Source organism: Corylus avellana, chromosome 6 (assembly GCF_965113065.1).
Source record: "Corylus avellana chromosome 6, dhCorAvel1.hap1.2, whole genome shotgun sequence".
In the NCBI taxonomy this organism is placed as follows: Eukaryota; Viridiplantae; Streptophyta; class Magnoliopsida; order Fagales; family Betulaceae; genus Corylus; species Corylus avellana.
In genome coordinates, this window is record NC_142495.1 from 11608715 (window position 1) to 11631437 (window position 22723).

Genomic DNA, 22723 nt, shown 5'->3' on the forward strand with positions numbered 1-22723 from the left:
GCCCTAGGCTGCCAGAAACCTTTCTGAGTATGTTTTGTGAGATTCTAAGCGTTTGGTGCTAACGGAAGGGAAGCTCTTGAAGTTTCGCTTCAAGGAGGTAACGCTCTTAAGCCTAGCTCATTTTTACGTCGTTATGCTGCTTAAGCGTTGTCTGAGTTGTTGTTTAAGTTGTTAGTTTAGCTTTAGCTTTAATTATGCTTTAAATCTTGTTTAGAATAGCATTGCTTTCACTTAGCGTGATCGCGTTTGCATGGAGGTTTCATTTTGAGTTATGAGACCTTAGGAAACCCTTTGATAGCCTTAGAATTTGGTTTTAGAGAATAGGAGGACAAGTGGACAAAATGAGGTTCTCCCTGAAAACCTCGAAGCGGACGTACAGTCTCACGACTGGACGTACGGTCTGAAGTATCAAAGCAGACCTACGGTCTTGAGCCCGGATGTACGGTCCGAAGTGTGACAAGGGACTTTATTTTAACTAGCTGTCAAATAGCTCCTATTTTCTTGTTTTAGAGTTGTTTTGATAGAAATAAGACTAATAGAAAGTTTTCCATAGATTTGGGGAACCCAGATCATTTGGAATACTCGTAGACGTTATACGACCCATGTGAGTTTTAACTCACATAATGCTCGTTGTTATTTTCCATGCATTGCATGACTATTTTGTGTACCAAAAACATGCATATTTGCAACTATCACGATTTATACTTGCTGCATATGAATTTTAGCATTTTTGAGAAAAACGTTGTGCTGAATATGTTAAGAAAGTGAGACTTGTAAAAGCATGCATGGAAAATACAGACAAGATAATTTGCATCGTATGACATGATACACTGGTACGTGCGGTATAATGGTCATGGGCTTACTATACATGTTAGCTTTATGGTTAAATGTGTGAGTGTTATATGGGCTTTGGATCCAATGGTTTTGTGACCTGGTGCAGCCATTCCCAAATGGCTAGGTTACTACAGGACGGACATCATTAGCGGTGTGGGTCACCCGAAGTTGAATTCGGTCGTGCCACCAATGTTATGTACGGTAGCGTACAATGGCTGGGGCACCGGCATTGTATTATAAGTCCCTCGAGACAGCACCAACCCTCTTGGGAAGGAGTAATATCTCGGGTATACCATACTGTTGAACTATGACTGTCACTCTATATCACATGCATGTATTATATATCTATATCACACCCATGTAAAACTGTCATGATGGAACTCTTGTATTACTAAAAATTACAATTCATCACTAAATTGGCATGGACATTATTTGTGTTAATATTCACTAAGTCTTAGACTTACCCCCATTTTTATTTATGTCTTCCCCTATCATTACGAATATCTGCGCGGTTTAGCTATCCTAGAAGAGGATGCTGTTGGAGCAAAATTGGGTAATTGCGCAGGATCTTATTCGGGTCATTTTTTAGGACATGGACCTGGTTTGGTTGAAGTCTATGTGGAAGGATGGAGGAACTGCCCGTGATGATATGATCGAGATTTTAATCTCATTAGCCCTACTCAAGCTTAGATATAGGATTTGATCTGTTGATCTTTTGTTGGAACAATGTTATGATATTATGTTATGGATTGTAATCCAATTTTGATGAGAGTTTGATGACTGGTACATTTGATGGTTATCTATATATCATGAGATTTTATATTCACTCTGGTGCATGTTGTGTGGATGTTAAATTTACTGCTATCTCTTTCCTATAGTTTTCAAAAGTCTTCCACTGAGATTTTCTCGTTTTGACGAGAAATGTTGAAATCCCTAAGTCTTGTCCCGGGAGGGATTGGGCAGGTAGACGAACCATGGGGTCAATTACTAGTTAATTGATTTGCCCATTGGGTTCGTTACAGTTGGTATTAGAGCCTTGTGCTCTGAAAAGACTATAGGGTAAAGGAAAAGAGAACTTAGGCCATGATCACACCAGAGTTTAGGTTAGATAGGCTGTTAGAACTTAGCCTCTAGATTCGGTCGCTTGGTTCTTGATGAGTCGGTTCTAACTCTACCTTTCGTTGCAGAGAATGCCACCCCGAAGGAACCTTGCAACTGGACCTAACGTGCTACAACTTGGAAGCCCTGAAGGGAATGTTCACCTTGAGCCTGTGGACATCCTAGTCTACAAAGCAGCACCCCCGGGTAATCAAGCGATGGACGCGATTGGCCAGCTAATGTGTTAAGTGCCAAAATATTCATATTTTAGCCCTTAAACTTATGTGTATTAATTCCTTAATATTGTTAATTTGTGTTATTTTAGTTCCATTTTGTGTTTTCCATGCTTTTGTAGGCTTTTGAAAGAAAATGAAGTAAATCTGGAAGATTTGGGCTCAAAGAGAGAAAATGGGAAAAGTTGGAGCCCCTGACAGTTCGATCGATCGTAGGTTCCCAGCGATCGAGCGCACTACCAGAGAAGACAAAGCATGAAGTAGCCACGAGCGATGAAGCGCACAACAGAAGAGGCTCGATCGCAGACATGCGATCGAGCGCACACTGGTTGCAATCAATCGCACCCGTGCGCAGGAGACACATCAAAGCTGCGGTCAGAATGCTAGTATTTCCATATTAGGGTTTTCCAACTCCCAATTGTAATAGGATTAAAATCCTACGAAATTCCTAAGTTTACGAGTTTGTCAAGGACTTTTAGAGCCTATAAATAGACATCTAAACCTCAAGAATAATCATCCGAGGAAGAGGCACAACTTTGGAGAGAGGAATTGGAGGCCACCTTTCGGTTCTTTCTTTTCCTTTTCTTTTTAGTTTTATTTTCATTATGTGTAACTAACTATTTAGGAGGGTTAGATTGAAGCCCTAATTAAGCTTATTTAATATTTCAATATTGGCGCCTTTATGATGATCATGTTGTGATATTTAACTTGATTAATTCCTGTTTTCATGAATTCCTCATATATATGTGACTGGCCATTATATACATATGGTACAGACTAGTTAGTTAAATCAATTTGGATGACCGAGTCCTGAGTTTAACATAAGTAACAAAAGTAATCTACACCGGGTTCTTGGGTTAATCAACATGGGGAACCGGGAGTATACTCCCATGCCCTAAGCCTCATGTATTTGTCGATTTCCATAGAATATATGATTTTCTAAAGAACAACTTAGTATACACCAATGCTAAATCCTTTAGGAAAGAAAAGAGTTAGAGTATTCACCCATGCCTAACTCGTTGCTTAGGGAAATCTATAGCTTAAGGAGTATACACCAATGCCCTTAGGTTGACAAACATTAGATAGACATAACATGATCAAAGCATTGGCATATTGTTATATTATTTAAGTATGATTAGTGGTGGATATCAAAGCCCTGCCTTTACCTTTTTCATTTATCTTTTTATTTCCTATTTCACAATATCAATTCAGTGACAAGTTGATATTTTTAATTAATTCTAAATAAAATTAACAATCTCTATTGGATCGACCTCGTACTTGCTGCACTATACTATTATTTGATCTTGTGCACTTGAGAGTTAAAATGTACTAAATATTATCTATTAATTTATGTAGTATTTGGCACAACATAATGTCAGCCTTAGATCGTGATAGGGTTGTAAGGCAGCCAGTTAAAGGGACTGGATGCTCTTTGAAGGACTTCTGTAGTCATTACTCGGAGAGTTCCGATGGAAGAGGCGATCACATCAGCGCTGAGAATTGGTTGAATGATGTGGAGGAGTTGTCAACTACAACTAGGTGTAATAATGTGTAGAAGGTGGCTTATACTGCTTATAAGCTAACGGGGGAGCCAAGCACTGGTGGCAGGACAAGAAGGCGGTGCTTACCGCCGATTTGGGATCAGAGACCACCATTACTTGGGACATCTTTAAGCACGAGTTCAATCAACACTTCTTTCCCCGAGTTGTACAGGAGGCGAAGGCACGAGAGTTTCTGGAGTTGGTTCAGGGAGGAATGTTGGTGATTGAGTATGCCGCCAAATTTTTTGCAACTGTCGCGCTTCGGCATGTACGTTATCCTGAATGACGAAAAGAAGGCGAAGAAGTTTGAGCGAGGTTTGAACTCTCGCATTCGGATTGTGATGAGTTGCTTTGACATCCGAGATGTCTCTCAGTTGGTGGATCGGGCTTCGATTTACGAAGAAAGCCTGAAGGAGAATGCAGCTGAGTGTGCGGATCAAAAGAGGAGGGCTCAAGGACCTAGTACTCAGTAGGAGGAGCTAGGCCAGCTAAGAGGATGGCAGTGGGGAGTTTTCCACAACAGAGGTCACAAGGACGTACCTCTGGTAACCCTCCAGTTCTGCCGTAGAAGAGTCAAATACCTAAATTGTGTAGGAAGTGTAACCGTGTTCGCTAGGGACCCTGTAGAATGGCAACCAGGACTTGCTACCAGTGCGGCTAGTTTAGTCACTTCAACAAGGACTGTGTGGGCAAGGGAGGAGCCCAGAAACCTTTGGCACTAGCTCGAGTCTACGCGCTTGTTCTAGGAGAATTGGAAGGAGGATTGGAAGTAGTGACAGGTATTCTCCCTATACTTGGATTTGAAGCTTCAGTTTTGTTTGATTCAGGGGCTACCCACTCTTTTGTATCTATTATGTATGTAAGACTGTCTAGACTTGTAGTACGAACTCTAGAACCTGATCTAGCTGTAACTACCCCCTAGGGAAAATTGTGGTCTATAAGCATGTAGTTTGCGGATGCCGTGTCGGCATTTTTGGAAGAGTACTTCCCGCAAACTTAGTTGTCCTCCCTATGATTAGTTACAATGTTATTCTCGGAATGGATTGGCTGGTAAAGCCTTTGGCGATTATTGATTGCGCTCGGAAGCAAGTCACGCTTAGGCCATTGGGAGTAGGAGAAGAGACGTACATTGGATCTCGAGTGAGGTCTTTACCTTAGACGATTTCGGCCGTTCGGGCCCGGAAGCTTGTTCTCGGAGGAGGACAGGGTGTTTTTGGTGTTCGTCGTTGCCCTAGTTAAGGAAAAGAAGGACCTACAAGACATTCCTATGGTGCGAGATTATCTAGATGTCTTTTCAAATGACTATTATTCTGGGTTGCCACCACACAAGGAGGTGGAGTTTGGGATTGAGTGAGTGCCACGCACTAATCCTATATCGAAGGCACCGTATAGGATGGCGCCGTTAGAATTGAAAGAGCTAAAGGAACAGCTCCAAGAGCTTCTGGATAAAGGATTTATCCACCCTAATTCATCACCGTGGGGAGCGCCGGTGTTATTCGTGAAGAAGAGGGATAGGTTAATAGGGATGTGCATCGACTACCACGAGTTGAACAAGGTTACGATCAAGAACAGATATCCTTTGCCAAGAATTGACGATCTATTGGATCAGTTGCAAGGAGTGCGTATTTTCTAAGATCGATTTGCGCTCAGGCTATCACCAAGTGAAGGTGAAGGAAGAGGACATTCCTAAGACGGCCTTCAAGACTCGTTACGGACATTACGAGTTCTTTGTTATGTCTCCCGGACTAACTAATGCGCCAGCTGTCTTCATGGACATGATGAACAGAGTCTTTTATGACTATTTAGATCAGTTCACGGTGGTCTTTATGGACGACATTCTGATCTACTCGAAGATGCCGAAGGAGCATGAGGAGCATATAGGGAAAGCATTGGAAAGGCTTCGAAGGGAGCAGCTCTATGCTAAACTTGAGAAGTGCGAGTTTTGGCTGGATAGCGTGTCTTTCCTTGGACAAGTGATTTTTGGAGAGGGTGTAGCAGTTGACCCGGAGAAGGTAAAGGCAGTAGTGGAGTGGACTAGGCCAATCAGCGTGTTCGAGACCAAAGTTTCTTAGGACTCGTTGGTTACTACCAACACTTCATTAAGGGTTTCTCGAAGCTATTGGCACCACTTACTACTCTGACTAAGAAGAACCCTCGCTACGTTCGGACGGACGAGTGTGAGAAGAGTTTTTAGGAACTGAAGAAGCGCATGATAATTGCTCTTGTGTTGGCACGTCCTATGGGATCTGGCAATTTCGTAGTGTATAGCGACGCCTCTAAGAAGGGTTTAAGGTGCGTGCTTATGCAAAACGACAATGTTATTGCCTACGCTTCACGTCAGCTGAAGACTTACGAGCAGAACTATCCTACACACAACTTGGAGTTGGTAGCAGTTGTGTTTGCTCTAAAGATTTGAAGACACTACTTGAATGGCGAGAAGTGTGAAATCTATACGGACCACTAGAGCTTGAAGTACTTCTTTATCCAGAAAGAGCTCAACATGATACAGAGAAGGTGCTTGGAGCTGATCAAAGATTATGATTGTGAGATCAATTATCGTCCTAGCAAGGCTAACGTAGTAGCAGATGCGTTGAGTAGGAAATCAACGGTGGGATTGTGAGATCAATTATCATCCTTGCAACTCCTGGGATTTCTCAACCCTAGTTGATCAGGGAGTTCGCTAGAATGGGATTGGAGGTAGTAGACGAAGGTGCACCCATACACTTGGCTAACTTGATGGTTCAGTCAGAATTGCTTGCAAGGATCAAAACCACTCAATTGGAGGACCCTGAGTGTGCCAAGATCAAGCAGTTGCTTGAAGAAGGAAATGCAAGGGAGTTTTGTCTCAAGGATGATGGGTTGCTCACCCATTTTAAGCAAGTGTGTGTACCGGAGAGCGGAGGATTGAGGAAGGAGATAATGAGCGAGGCTCATTGTTCCGTATACACTGTATATCCTAGTGGTACTAAGATGTATCGGGACGTGAAGGGATCATATTGGTGGAACAATATGAAACGGGATATTGCAAGGTTTGTGGAGTAGTGCTCAACCTGTCAACAAGTGAAAGCGAAACATCAAAGACCGGCAGGAACGCTCAAACCCTTGCTTGTACCGAAATGGAAGTGGGATGAGATCACTAGGGATTTTATTTTGAGGTTACCCAAGGCACCCACTGGAGAAGATTCCATTTGGGTAGCAGTCGATCGTCTCACAAATAGTTGCTTTTCTCTACAGGATTACGGCACCTATACCAATCGACCCGGACTGCATGTGGAATTACTCCTTCTGTGAGTTGATGGACTAAGGAGTTGAGATTGATGAGGATTGGTATAGCGTTGGCAACATTGAGTATGAATCGCTTGATGATTTATGAGGTGATTTTCCTCAGTTGTTTGAGGAAGGCGTAATGCCAGTTAATGGATGGGAGGAGATAACCCAAGAACCTACTGAGCACGATACCAATGATGGTACGAACGAAAGGTAACATTCTACTCCCCTTTTAAGTGCTGTTATTTTGGTATTCTTGTCTAGAAATTTCGAGGATGAAATTTTTATAAAAAAAGGAGAATGCAGTGACCCAAATAATTAACTACGCTTAGGTAGCATAGTTAGGAGGTTAATTTGGGCTTTGGGTCACTAAGGACACTAGAAGGGTAATTTGGACTTTTGGACAGGACGGACGCTAGGGTTAGCAGACGTACACTTATGTTTGCACTGCAGACGTACGCGGGGACACCACCGTACATACGCTCTACAAATAGTACACGGACTTACACGGGACCACACGGAGGTACGCTACATTTTAGAATACCGTTTGGATAATACCTAGACGTACGAGGCAGCATTTGGACCACTGTGTAAATAGTACCGGACGTACACTAGGGTTAGTGGACGTCCGCTGCTTTTCTGGAGAGTTGGTAGAGCCCCTCAGCTATAAATACCCCCTAGCCCTTCAATTTTTCACACCTTTCTCTCTCTCGCCCCCAAGCTTCCAGAAACCTTTGTAAGTGTATTTTGTGAGATTGTGAGCGTTTAGTGCTAATGAAAGGGAAGTTCTTGAAGTTTCACTTCCAGCTATAAATACCCCCTACCCCTTCAGTTTTTCACACCTCTCTCTCTCTCTCTCTCGCCCCAGGCTTCCAAAAACCTTTCTAAGTGTGTTTTGTGAGCGTTTGGTGCTAATGGAAGGGAAGTTCTTGAAGTTTCATTTCCAGCTATAAATACCCCCTACCCCTTCAATTTTTTACACCTCTCTCTCTCTCTCTCGCCTCCAGGCTGCCAGAAACCTTTGTGAGTGTGTTTTGTGAGATTGTGAGCGTTTGGTAGTAACGGAAGGGAAGTTCTTAGTTTCACTTTCAGGAAGTAACGCTCTTAAGCCTAGCTCGTTTTTACGTCGTTACACTGCTTAAACGTTGTCTTAGTTGTTGTTTAAGTTGTTAGTTTAGCTTTAGCTTTAGTTATGCTTTAAATCTTGTTTAGAATAGCGTTGTTTTGACTTAGCATGATCGCATTTGCATGGAGGTTTCATTTTGAGTTAAGAGACTTTAGGAAGCCCTTTGATAGCCTTAGAATTTGGTTTTGAGAATTTGAGGACGAGGAGACAAAATGAGGTTCTCCTCGAAAACCTTGAAGCAGATGTATAGTCTCGCGACCGGACGTACAGTCTGAAGTATCACAGCAGACGTACGGTCCCTACCCTGGACGTACAGTTCGGAGTGTGACAGGGGACTTTATTTTAACCAGCCGTCTGATAGCTCATATTTTCTTGTTTTAAAGTTGTTTTGATAGAAATATGACTAATAAAAGGTTTTCCACAAATTTGGGGAACCCAAATCATTTGGAATACTCAGAGACGTTATACGACCTAAGTGAGTTTTAACTCACATAATGCTCATTGTTATTTTTCATGCACTGCACAACTATTTTGTCTACCAAAAACATTCATATTCGCAACTCTTAGGATTTATACTTGCTGCACATGAACTCTAGTATTTTTGAGAAAAATGTTGTGCTAAATATGTTAAGAAAATGAGACTTGTAAAAGCATGCATGTCAAATACAGACAAGATAATTTACATCGTATGACATGGTACACCGGTACATGCAGTATGATGGCAATGAGCTTACTATACATGTTAGCTTTATTGTCAAATGTGTGATTTTATGTGGGTCTTGGATCCAATGGTTGTCACCTGGTGCAGCCATTCCCAAATGGCTAGGTTACTACGGGACGGTCATCATTAGCGTTGTAGGCCACCCGAGGTCAGACTTAGTCGTGCTGCTAGTGTTATGTACGGTAACGTACAATGGCTGGGGCACCGGTATTGTATTATAGGTTCTTCGGGACAGCACCAACCCTGCTGGGAATGGGTAATATCTTGGGTCGACCATACTGTTGAACTATGACTGTCACTCTATATCATATGCATGTAAAACTGTCATGATGGAACTATTGCTTTACTAAAAATTAGAGTTCATCACTAAACTGGCATAGGCATTATTTGTGTTAATATTCACTAAGTCTTAGACTTACCCCCATTTTTATTTATGTTTTCCCCTATCATTACTAATATCGGCGCGGTTTAGCTATCCTAGAAGAGGATGCCGTCGAAGCAGACTTGGGTGATTGCGCAGAATTTGATTCGAGGCATTTTTTAGGACATGGACCCAGTTTGGTTGAAGTCTATGTGGAAGGATGGAGGAACTGCCCGTGATGATATGATCGGAATTTTAATCTCGTTAGCCCTACTTAAGCTTAGATCTACGATTTGATCTGTTCATCTTTTGTTGGAACAATGTTATGAAATTATGTTATGGATTGTAATCCTATTTTGATGACGGTCTGATAACCGGTACATTTGATGGTTATCTATATATTATGTGGTTTTATATTTACTCTGGTGCATGTTGTGTGGATGTTAAATTTACTACTCTCTATTTCCTATAGTTTTCAAAAGTCTTCCGCTGAGATTTTTTCTTTTTGACGAGAAAGGTTGAAATCCCTGAGTCTTGTCCTGCGAGGGATAAGGCTGAGAGACGAACCATAGGGGTCAATTACTAGTTAAGCCCACCGGGGTCATTACACTCACAGTGTCCAAAGACAGTTGAAGAAACTGAAGACATGTCTAAAGTCCCATATGCCAGTGCAGTAGGGTGTCTGATGTATGCTATGGTATGTACCATGCCAAATTTGGCTCATGCAGTCAGTGTGGTGAGCATGTAGATGGCGAATCCTGGGAGACAACACTGGGATCCAGTCAAATGGATTTTCAGATACTTGAAAGGTACTACAGAGTATGACATCACTTTTGTCAAACAGAAAAGTGATTTGTCAATCGTCGGGTATGTAGATGTAGATTATGCAGGGAATTTGGATGATAAGAGGTCGACCACGGGTTATGTGTTCACTCTTGCATGAGGACACATATGTTGGAGGTCTATGGTCCAGTCCACGGTTGCAATGTCCAAGACTGAGGCGGAGTACATGGCGGCGGTTGAGGCTGCAATGGAAGCTTTGTGGCTTACAGGGTTAGTCAGGGAGCTGGGTATTCAGCAAGGTGAAGTTCCGTTGTATTGTGACAGTCAGAGTGCCATTTACTTGGCAAAGAACCAAGTGTATCATGCTAGAACCAAAAACATTGATGTGAGGTTTCACAAGATCAGGGAATTGGTTGCTACCAATGAATTGTTACTTGAAAAGATTCACACTTCTGAGAATGCAGCAAACATGGTGACAAAGCCTGTTACCACAGACAAGTTCAAGCATTACTTGGACTTGACAAATGTCTCCAGGTGCTCGAAAGGAGAGGAGAGGAGGCGGCATCCCCAAACTTATCAGTTCCAGGTGGAGGCCCAATACTTAATTATCTTCAAAGAGGTGAATACTCGCCAAGGTGGAGATTGTTGGAACAACTGGCTCATATTCTACTATTGGCCATTGGGTGTAATTAGTTTATGTGGGCCTGGGGACAAATAAGTTGTGGAGGGTATTTTGGGTTTTCCAAAATACTTACAATAAGGATTTTCCTATAAATATGTTATATTGTAACCTTAAATCATTGACAAACCACGTAAATCTGTGTCTCGACTCCCTCTTGATCTCAATCTCTCTTTTCGATTCCATATTATTCATCACTGTTGTGCACAGTAACAACACTGAGTTTGCAACCCTCTGAAATTCCTGTCCATCCCAAAGCTAGAAATGAGGGAGGGATTTGAATGTTTGCTATTAGGTGTCAAATTTCCTGTTCTAACAATTGAGGATAGTTCATGATGGGGACTATGGTTATTTGGAAGTGTTAAATCACCACTTATCATAAAAAATTATGTTTATAAGAAAAGATAAATTTAATCATTTAATCAATACTTCAACACACTCTCTCACGTGTAAGCTCAAACTCTCTTTTAATAAGTGGGGTTCAACATGTGGAATATTTAATTGAAATGAGAGGAGAACGACTGAGATAAGGCTTAAACTCGAGATTTTTTGCTCTGATACCATGTTAAATCACCACTTATCTTAAAAGTTTAAGCTTATAAGAAGAATTTAATCATTTGATCAATACTTTAATAGAGAGTCACCTTTAGTAGTTTTTTTTTTTACAGCACCTAAGCCAAAGACACTTCTCCATGATAGACAGGAGCATTTGGTTGTCCAAGAATGCATAGTAAATCCTCTATGATCCTTACATGTTGCTGCAGCAATTACCAAAAAACTTTCGATCCGGGGTGGCAACTTCGAACTTCCAACTTCTAGAAGTTGGGTGGTAGTGGGGATGTTAGAACAATAGTAGCACATTGTCTTTGATTTTTCCTAAATATAAGTAACAAAATTATTTGGGGAAACTTCACTGAAAACCCCTGAACTTTCACCTGATTTGATAAACTCCCATAAACTTCAAAATCTCTCAATTTAATCCCTTAAACTTTCAATTGCTCTGAATTTGGACCCCTCCGTTAGATTTTAAACGTTACATGACATTTATACCCCTGACTTTTGTATAAAATTTTAACTTTCAAAACGTTTTTTTTTTTAAAAAAAAAAAAAAAATCAGGGATATTTTGGTCTTTTTTTTGGTATTTTTAACTGCTAAAATTGACGGAGGGGTCCAAATTGAGAGTAATTGAAAGTTTAGGGGACTAAATTGAAAAAATTTGAAGTTTAGGGGGGGTATTTCAAAACGGGTGGAAGTTCGGGAGTCTTCAGTGAAGTTTTTCCAAATTATTTTTTGCTTTTCTATTCAAATACACTCCATAATAGCTTCCAATATCTTTCTTTATACCATTAAAATATTATTTTTTTTACAACATACAAGTTCTCTATCTACCCTTACGTTTTTTTTACTAAATTCCAACACAATTCCAAATAAAAGGCAAAAAGATGAGAATGAGAGAGGAGATAAATATTTTTGTGCTAGAATAATAGATATAAAAACTAAAGTGCTACCCAATGTAGCATTCTCAATGTTTATAGAAGTAATAGGAAAGCTGCTACACGTGATTTTTTGTGAGTTTTTTTTTTAAAAAAAATAAATAAATAAATAAATTATAAGGAAGCTGCTGCTAAGAGTGCTCTTAGCCTTGACAACAAAGTAGACGTCCAAGTTGTGTAGTTTTCCCCGTAGATTTTGTTGGTTTGATTTGCAGTCTCCATTGATATTCATGCAAAAAGGAGGAACAAAATAAATAGCATCATTGATTGATATTTAGAGTGACTTTGGGGGGTTGAGCAGGCTCACCATCCAGTCAGTTATAGCCAAGTGACTGAACAGTTAAGAATGCTCTCTTCTCTCTTCTGAGAGAAGTCTCTTCCTTTTTCTGCATTTTCCACTTCCTCTTTCCGGCGGAGGACGAAGAGACTTTGCTTTCTCCTTCCTCTCCTCTTCCACTCCACTTAGAGCGGTCATTCTCCCCCCCCCCCCCCCCCCCTCCCTCCGGTTGCCGGTTCTTCTTTTTTTCTTCCTTTTTTTTTTTCCCCCTTGAGTAGTGGTGTAGCCGTTCTACCGCCATCGGTCCACTCCGCCCTGCCTAGTTGGCCCCCTCTGGCCTCGTTCCACCCCTTGTAGTCACGCTGTTCTCTGTTCTACGATGGTTCTCAGCTCCGAAATTCTCCCAGCCAGATCTGTCGGCCTCCGTTCCTCCACTGCTCTGACACCAGGGTCTTCCCCATCCCCCTGTTCTAGCCACCACGCACCGCCGCATGGTCATCACGCACCTGTGCGTGTATCTCACACGCCTAAGCGTGGATCACACGCGCCGCCGCGTGTTCTTCGAGCTACTGCTAGAAGCTCTCCCGCCAACCTCCATCTGCCTTGTCCTCTGTTCCAACCGCTGTTTAGTGGGCTTTTTTCTTGATTTTTTTCATTTTCCATGTACTTTGCAGCTCTTTTTGTTGTTGTTTGCTACTTGTTGATTTTGTGGGTGGCTGTCTCCTTGGTCTTTGGTGTTTTGATCATTTCGTGGAGATTTTTGCAACCGAATTTGTGTTGGTTCCTCTCTTTCCAACAATCCATACATTGGACTATGGCAATGCATTTTCGGTTTTAGCCTCTTCGTGGTAGTTGTTGCTGGTTCCAAATGGGGGTTCAGATAGGCTTGCCTTAATCTGTGCCCATTTTTCTTCTATAACAACCTTGTACGACCCCTTTAGAGGACCGAGTCATTTCTTTGACCCATTTCCTAACTATTGTAATTATTTATGTGCTGTTTTAGTTTGTTTTGAGTTTGTTGTTAGGAAGTCCACCCCATTTTTTGTTTTTAGGATCACCCACTTCTTCTTCCGTTCGGATCAAAAGTGGGAAGGATCACTTCCTGTAACACTTTCCTTCTTCAAAAAAAAAAAAAAAAAAAAATTGACTAAGTAGTCAATGTCAAGGGGCCAAGGAGATAAATGCCACACCACTGGCAGGAAGTGAGATTTCAAAAAGAGCTGATCATAAGTTTTAATTGACCGTCACTCTGGGAACAAAACAAGCCCTAATTGTTTAAGTGATCACTTGGAGAAAGAAATTAATTTGGATACAGGGAAGGTGCATGATTTAGCAGAGTCTGGAGCTGATAATAGAAGGTAGAATCGAACAATCGGAAACCCCGTTTGAACGAAGTTTATAAATGAGCAAGCAAAATCACTCGTTTGGACGAGGTTTGCAAATGAAAAAATAGAACCACTCATTTGAAACCCTCATCAAAATGAGGGTTGCAAACAAAGTAATTCTGTCTAGACTAAGTTTGGAAGCAGATTCACTCGTTTGCATACCCTGTCCGAACAAGTTTGTAGACAAGCAATTTTGTCAGAACTGAATTTGGAAGCAAATTCACTTGTTTGCAAACCCCGTCCGAACGAACTTTGCAGACGAGAATTCTTGAAGCCATAGACGCCAGTACTCTTCTTTTGTTTTCTTAAAAAACGACTATCTTTGATTTATACTTTCCAATTTCCATATTTAGTTTATTCTTTCCTTAGGAAGTATTTTTCTAGTGATTCTATTTTTTTCTTTTTGGATTGTCGTCAATGTATTATTTATTCATCAAGCTCTATAATAGTTGGTACGTTTGAATCACTTGGAATAATTTCAGTCTTTATGGTCTATATTTGTGTTATTTTCCTTCAAAAGATGTAGACCCTCTTGTTTGTGTTCTTTCCTCACTATCCATTGCGTCAATGCTAAATAATTTTAAGGATAAAGGAGCTTGACTCCACATTAGGGGTGATAATTCATATTCATATGTCAGGTTTAGATCATATTGAAACATGTGTATAAGATTATATAAATTAACTCTATGTCGACCTATTTAATTAAACTGGTCAAACCTATCAATTATATCCCTCTAATTTTATATTGGGTTAGTGTCAAGTTCATAGATCATATTAAAAATTATCTATCATTATGTTGCGTATCGGGTTCGGGTCGAATCAAAACATCGATATAATAAGACTATATAAATCAATCCTAACCCAATCCATTTAATTAAATAGGTCAGATTCTTCAACCTAACATTTTAATTTCATGTTATTTGGTATGGAATTCTCAAGTAATATTAAAAATCACCGGCCCTACTTCACAGCCCCATCGACAAAAAAGAGTGGAATTCTCTGAGAAGCCAAAAATTCACGAGAGACAAAATGTAGAGCGGACTTCACAATGTATATATTAATATATACTAAGCATATTCTCCGCAGTACGGGTATCAAAATTCAGTTTACATATTGGCTGAGAAACTTGTTCTTTTTTTTTTTTCTGGTTCATCTACAACAATGGGGGTGAAAAAGATGCAAATAGTAGAAGTTGGTGTTATAGGAGACATGATCTGAAACATCTTAGTAAAGAGGGAGCATATTACGTACGCAGAAGACAAATGTTGCAGGTGCATGTTGTTTGTTTCAGACAGTTACATGTATGAGTTTGGCTCTTTCTTTCTCGTCTTTTTCCATAAAGGGAAGCCGAGGTGTAAAGCTCTCCACCGCTGGTTGGTTCGTATGAAGTGCAAGAGGGTTACCCAAGGCAGATGCAGAGGCAGAGGCAGAGGCAGGTGCGTCGATGATGTAGGTTTTTCAGGCAACACATGGGGTGAGAGCTGAGAGCTTAGACAAGACAAGGGTACAATTCTCATAGCTCTTCCGCCATGTGAAACTACACCGTAAAGCCCTTACGTTACGTACTCTTTTGGCATTTACTCTTTGTTTCTCTTTGTCAAGCATCACATCACATTATGAGAAATTGATAATAGCCTGGTTTTTGTAATTAGAGAAGAAGAGGAAAATTGAGTTAACGAATGAAATAGGATGCCCATTGGAGCCTGAGGTGCCAATTGTCGCACCCCACTTTAAATGACATAATATTATTCGTTTTGAGCCAAGTTCGCAAGCCTTAGTATTGGGTTTATCCCCAAAAACCTCGCACAATTTTAGTATTTGATTTACTCTAAAAAATCTCATACCATTTAAAGAGAGTATATTTTATATAAACACAACTTTTTCTTTTTTAAAGACAAGGTACAAAACACACCGTAACCTAAAATGGTATAAAAATAAACTAATTGAGATTTGGTGCAATATCTTTTGTTCGGGTAGTTCGTTTATACGAAACGAATGGCCCAGTTCATGACAACAAATAAATACAAAAAAGAGGTAGCTTGGGTAGCTGTTAGAGTTTACGGCCACACCCAATAACCAATATTTGAAGGTGGCCCCAATAACCAATATTTGAAGGTGGCCGAATCACTCCTATAGCCAAAGGGAGCGGTTGGCCATCACAACAGCCACCTAAGCGAACTTTTTTAATATTATTAATTATTATGATTTGGACCTCTTCATCAAGTTTACTCATGAGCATAAGTTCATAACGGCCTCCTATTGTTTGAGCTTTATGATTAGCTTTTCAAAAAAATTCCAAAATAACAATTTCAACATTAACACTTGGAAAGATTTCAGCGGAATTGCGGAAGAATGGCATGGCAGATGAAAACTTTCATCATTTTATACTTGGAAAGATAAGGGTTTTTTTTTAAAAAAAAAATTTTAATTTAATTAAAATGAATAGTTAAAATAAAAGATATTGTAATCCGTGCAATATCAGCCCGTGTATTGAAGTCTTATCTCAATCCAAAGGAAAGAGGACATCCCAACAGCTACTTCCTGCAGAAAAAGCACGATTGGAAAAGGGGCAGGGGAGACTGGTCCAATAAACTTCTTGGCGTACAAGCCAATAAAGGAGGATCGCGATAAACGTGCGATTTGCAAGCAGTATTCAAATTGAACAAGTCCACCGGAGGCTGCTTGTGCGAGCACGAGAGCCTTGGGCACCGTGACACGGATGTCTGCTACCGGGTAGGGTGCCTCTGGGGGTAGGCAATTGAAAAGGAGAACATATATGTATGTGACTAAATAATAAGGCACATACATTATTCATGTATATATAACTATTGAACATTTTCTCCAAGCCGGTTTTCCTGGAAAATGTCCCAAAAAAACAGATTAACATTGCACACACAATTATGCTTCTTGGGACAGTTCAACCAACAAAACGTTATCATCTGAGAAAAAATAAATGATTCTTTTAAAAAAAAAAAAAAAACCAAAAGGTAAAATGTGTTAGAAAAATTTCCTTGTTGATCAAAATGGGTACACCTTATTATGAAGTATCTAAAAGGCCGCGATGGAAATTAAGATGCCTCAGTCACGAAACTCATCCATGAATCCTTTGTGGAAATCTGTCAGGCGGGATACAATGGCAGGAATCTTATCTTCTTGAGGGAGTATTGTGCACCTGAAATGCCAGGTGCCAGGTACCTTCACCCAAGCATCATCACAACAATACAAAAACTGTCAGTTAAAAAACTAATGAAGATGACGAATGCAAAACAGAAAACGTGAGACCCATACATAATTTCCATGGACTTTTCCTATATTCACGGTGATAACACTAACCTGTCCAAACCCAGAACCAGGAACAACGACAATTCCCGTGGCATTAAGGAGGTGGTGACAATAGAATGCATCCGGGGCTGTCTTTAAAGCCTCTGCTGCTTTTACTGCCTTCTGGGGCAGGTGAATACAAGGAAAGAGATACATTGCCCCTTCTGCTTTATTGCATGATACACCCTCTAAGTTGTTAAATGCATCCTCTAGTGCCTGTTCATATAGTCAATAATATAAACTTGTCACTCTTTTGGGCACTAAGCGTTTCTGATAAGGTTAAAATGGGGGAAACATGTCATAAATGAAACCAACCTTTGCACGCCTTGCCAGTGATGTTAGAATTCCATCTTTCTCTGCACAGTACGATTCATATGACTCATCACCCACCTGCATTCATCCATTTTATTTCATTTCTAGCAAATAAACTTGGAATGCAGTTGATATCATACTAGAAAATCAACTTGTTTAGCCTATCAGCAGCAAGAAGAACAGATAAAGAGAAGAAAAAAAGCAGACAAAAAGAACACTGATTTAAAAAGGCACAAATATTAACCTTGGGTGGGCACATGACAAGGCTTGCAAGTATTTGACCAGAGATATTAGAACAAAGATTTACGGATGCCACTTTGTACATTTGTTCCCTTACGTCAGGGCTGAATCCGGTGACTTCCATGTAACCTCCTCTTTTTCCACACTCCCCATGGTAGCCTGAAGGCAGCAAAGAAACACATGCTTCTTAAATTTGAATTTGATGATCTGCAGAAGCTCTTCTCACTTTTTATCTTGATGAATTCAACTTACCTTTAGAAACTGATTGAAAGGATACTAGGGAGATATCCTTCTCACCATACCCCATAGACCGAGAAATCTTCTTAAATGAGTGGAATGTCTTCTCAGGAACATAAACATTTTCCTGATATACCTGTATGAAGTTCATTGAACATTAGTCTTATCTAGATTCATTTGGCAGGGCTACAAGCAAGAAAAGAGGGTCAGCAAAGTCCCAATTCTAAACCAAGCAAAACAAAATCAAACTCAGTTGCTTAAAAGGCACTCAAATCGCTATATAACACTAGAGTTGCATGATGCATCTGCATCTTAAGTTACTAAGAAGAATTCACCAACCTCATCTGCCAGTAGAACAAGACATTCTTTCTTGCAGAATTCCACAATGCCCCGCTGGTTCTCCTCGGCAAGAACCTGCAGGCATCATATAAAAAATCATATGTAACATGGCCAAAAGTAGACACTTATCTTCAGATCAAAGCATTCTCTTTTACATGAAATTTAAACACACGGCTAGAAAGAAATTCTTCTTAAAATCTATTCATAATTCACCTGCCCTGTCGGATTGCCTGGGTTAATAACAACCAAGGCTCTAACTGTGATGCCCTTGGACTTGGCAGAATCCAATTGCTTCTTAAGCTCAGAAACTTCCAATCCCCATCCTGTTGCTTCATCAAGATAGTAAGGAACCTGCAAAAAACCATAATTTAACACCGAAAGAATAGATAAAATCTATATTTTCCATCTCCCAAGAGTCGGGTCAATGATAAATCTATGCTACAGAAAGAATATAGGTCATTCGCCACTCAACCAGCTAAAAGTTAGCAGTTTAATACAACCGATCAACCTAGTTAACTCTTGAGCTTCTGAATAAAGCTTCTTAAGTTCGAAGCTTACCAGTGTGCCACCATGGAGAGCAATTGAAGCAGAGTACAAGGGGTACTGAGGAATGGGACAAAGAATTCCATCCTTTTCTGATCTTATCAGTAATTGCATCATCATATGGACCTGGTAAGAAAGAAAACACGATCTATTACAATGTATCAATTTGAAAGAGAAAATATACAAATTTATAAAACCGAGAAAGAATGTGAAATTGAAATTTACCGCTGGGCTTGCACCATCTGTCAAGAAAATATCATTTGGATCAGCAGGAAAGCCATCACGGGCTTCAATACCAGCAGCAATTGTATCTCGTAATCCCTTGATACCCTAAGGTGCAAAGGAAAAAACAGGGTCATATGACATCTCAACATAGACCATGAATATAGCATCAACTTCTCTTAAAACTCTCTGGGGTGGGCAGTGTGATCAGTACCTGACTGTGACTATAAGCTCCAGTTGCTCTTCCCGGTATTTGATCCAGAATCTGCCAAGCGCGCTCTATGGCATCCGCACTGCAACAAGTCACAAGGAGAACTGTAAACAGCAGGGATTAATTATCAAAGAAAGACAGGCAATGCACTGTATGAAGTTTCCTGCTGAAGGATGTATAACATAACGTATTAGAGAGGCTACTCCAAAATTCAAAAAGAAATTTGGACAACTAGGAAACACATCTCGACACAAAGGGATATGCTCCAGTCAACTCAGACATTGAAACACCATCATGCTTCTAGGAGAAAAACTTATAATGTTTCCAAATCTTCTTTTTCTTTTCTTTATTTATTTATTTTTAATTCTTTGTTTATCTGTTTATTTAAACTCCGTAATAGTAAGTCGCAAAAGGTATCATCAGCTTTCTTCTTCTTTTGCTGTAGACGCACTCAGAAGTTCATAGGATACATGACATACTGAATGAATCAATAAATGGTAAACCTAAATATAAAACTCAGGCCTTTATAAAAGGGTATAGCAAGTATAAAGCATCCTAGAATTAGCTCAATAACAAATAAATAGCTATGAACTTTCAGTACCTGAATAAACCCTGTGTTTCACTTTTGTCCAAAATGGCCGGATGGTCACACAAGGCAAGAACCTAAAACAGGTATGATTTTTGCATTATAATTAACTATCAACTTAGTAGCATTAGTTCTCGTGTTTTGTAGCTTATAGTTACAGTGAACCAACCTCTCTGAAAAAAGTTATTGGCGGCTGAGAAAGAGACTGAGGATTTCCAATGTTGCAGTAAAGTATCTGTATAAGATGAATTAAAGTCAGTACCCCATACACGACAATTTCCTTAGGAACAAGACCTTGACACATCAAATTTCAAAGACATAAATTTATTTGGAGATTGTGGCTAGAGAGTGAATCTGGAAGGAAGTGCCTTTTTCTCCCCTATGGAAATCCAAGTATGCCTCTTTCGATATGGCTTCATTAATTTTCAAAAAGCATTAGTATATGCTACCAAAAGGAAACACAACCCATTTTCTATTCATTACTTGCTTTTCACAATTGTTTCTTTTAGATGTTGATACTAATGTCCAAATAGCATCAGTGTTAGATATTGCCCATTATCAAAGTTCCAGAGATAAATTCTGAATCCTAAACTTTTTATTCTATTATAGCAGCAAGAACTTTATCGGCAATTACTTACTACCTACTGGTAACAAGACATAAGAATTAGAGTTACGGCAAGGAAAAAAAGCCTGACCACAGGCAGCGAAACATGTCATACCTAAGCAAAGAAATGGTCGTTCTAAATGATAGTCAGAGACAAGAAACATACCTCATCAAAGGGATGAGAGCCTGGTTTAGCCAGTAACTCTTGTTGTAACCTCTGTGACAGGAGCACAACACAGGATTCTCAGATAAAAAAAAGGATCAAAAACCGTGCTGAAATAGTTGTAAGCAATATGGGTAGTCATATTACCTGCGCGAGGGTGACAATTTCACCACGGACAGCATACTCACATTTGAGAACCTGGGAAAAGAGAGGCTTAGCAGTGAGTGATCATATCCAGCAGAGAACATGTTTTCACATCTAGCATGCACTAAACAAGAAAACTCATTATCTTTGGCACTCTTATTGCATTTTTCCCAGTTCTCTCCTTAATCATTTTGGGACTCCAACACAGAAAATTATTCCACTTGCAGTTATTCTTAGAATATAAATTAAGGTTACATTTGGTACACATGATGGATATTCCATTAGAAAAAAGGAATAGCTCTTATAGGAAATGGAAGAAGACGAAAGAAATAGCATTGAAATAGCCATTCCCATTGGCCCATAAAGGAATGGCTATTCCAAGTGTCAAAGTATATGTATACTTTAACACCAAGACTATTTTATTCCACCTTCTTCCATTCTTAAGAAAGGCAATTCCTTCTTTCTAATGGAATAATCATTCAAATGTCCAATTAACTTAAACTGTTAGGATAAGTAAAAATTTAACTTACTATCACAGCAAAGGTAGTTTGAACCAAGTCTATGTTATGTTATTCACCTTCCACCTCTCATTTTAACTAAATATTCCACATATTGTTGGGCCTCACCAATTAAAGAGGAATTTAAGTTTACACGTGAGAGTAAGTGTTAAAATATAAATGAAATGATTAAATTCATCTCTTCCTATCAGATTAAGCTTTTGGTGATTTAAATGCAATCCACGTTTTCAAATTATTCTCTTTAATAGAAAGTCCTAATTATTAAAAAAAAAATCAATAATATTTAAAAATTAACACTGAGAATAAAAAGAGTGAGGCTTTCTTATTCATTTACTCATCAATCAGTATTTCCCAAACCCATGGATTAGTTGAAATTGAAAATTTTTAGAAAAAGTCAAAATAAGAAAAGTAAAGAAGAGATGGTGCTTTTACATTCAGCTTAGTCTAAAATAAGACTAAAATATCCTCAACTACAATTGCAAACGGCTCCTGGACAGGTCCAAGAGTCATTCGATATATATTAAAAATCTGTCCAGAGTCATGGTGCTCAAGTTCAACAGAAGCGTTCTACCCAGTAAAAAGCCACTAAATTAGCTGCAGAAAGCGAACTCCTCTCAAATCATCAGATAAACAAACTAAATTTGCAATTTACTTTTGAAGGATAAACACACCATGACCGAATATATTATATTTAAGAATAAGCCTTACAAGACTAGAGGAGAAGGATTAATAAACAGAAAGCGATACCGAACTCATGGTCCAATAATAGAATATTAAGGCTTACAAGGGTACTAGAGCAAAATAGTACCGCAATCACCAAAAAGTGATCCACAGAAAGAGATGTCCAGATACAGATGAAGAATAATAAAGCAGATAAAATAACGAAATAATCATCAAACAAGGAAATACATTGATTAATCCGAACGTGACAGGCACCCCCAACCCTCCACCCCACCCCCGCCAAAAAAACAAAAAAAGAGAGAGAGAGAGAGAGAGAGAGAGAGAGAAAACTACAGGGCAGTGACAGACCCAGATGAAGAAACACGGAAATCAGAAACCTTTCAACCATGTATACGTAGAGAAAAAGCAATCAAACAGTAAATCCGAGAAGGAAGATGGAAAAAGAATACCTTGGGGTTAATGGTATCGAGGGAGAGAGCAGGAGCGGAGGGATTAGCGGAAGGCATGGTAGAATGTAGATCAAGAACAGGAGTAGAAGCAAGGAAACGTGAGTGGGAAGCAGCGAGATGACGGAGGAGGCCAAGCTTCCTACTTGCCGTGTTGCTAACGATTTTCCGCATCGTTTATCGCGCTTTATATAGTCGTTGAAGCGGTCCGATGCGATGCAAAGTTAGGGTTGATTTTACTTTTTTGGTACGAATCAATGCAAAGGCAGACGACGTGTGGTTCGAAAACTGGGATTTGGCACTTTCTCTATGAGCCACCTAACCCGACTCTTTTGATTGTCGGCTTCGTCCCTCGAA

The 22723-nt window shown here is 39.8% G+C and overlaps 1 protein-coding gene across 2 annotated transcripts; it reads right to left on the reverse strand.

Moving 5' to 3' along the window:
- Nucleotides 1-16557: 16557 nt before the first annotated feature.
- ALAAT2 (alanine aminotransferase 2) lies at nucleotides 16558-22723 on the reverse strand. Of its 2 annotated transcripts, XM_059602138.2 has the most exons (15): nucleotides 22370-22719; nucleotides 20725-20775; nucleotides 20581-20631; nucleotides 19980-20045; nucleotides 19826-19887; nucleotides 19228-19306; nucleotides 19017-19121; nucleotides 18807-18917; nucleotides 18462-18599; nucleotides 18249-18323; nucleotides 17925-18045; nucleotides 17677-17831; nucleotides 17436-17510; nucleotides 17133-17336; nucleotides 16558-16994 (listed from the first exon to the last, which is right to left on the reverse strand). In XM_059602138.2, exons 1-15 carry the CDS (start codon nucleotides 22538-22540, stop codon nucleotides 16878-16880), a joined length of 1581 nt encoding a protein of 526 aa, XP_059458121.2. In that variant the 5' UTR covers nucleotides 22541-22719; the 3' UTR covers nucleotides 16558-16877. The 2 variants fall into 2 exon arrangements, with proteins under 2 accessions (XP_059458121.2, XP_059458119.2); XM_059602136.2 differs by having other exon boundaries at nucleotides 18807-19121; nucleotides 22370-22723.

Coding starts and splice junctions, on each gene's coding strand:
- ALAAT2 (XM_059602136.2), bottom strand. CDS start 22,540: ATGCGGAAAATCGTTAGCAACACGGCAAGTAGGAAGCTTGGCCTCCTC. Junction 20,046..20,580: donor GCTCTCATCCCTTTGATGAG/GTATGTTTCTTG, acceptor CATCTTATACAG/ATACTTTACTGCAACATTGG. Junction 17,511..17,676: donor TTGTCATGTGCCCACCCAAG/GTTAATATTTGT, acceptor GGATGAATGCAG/GTGGGTGATGAGTCATATGA.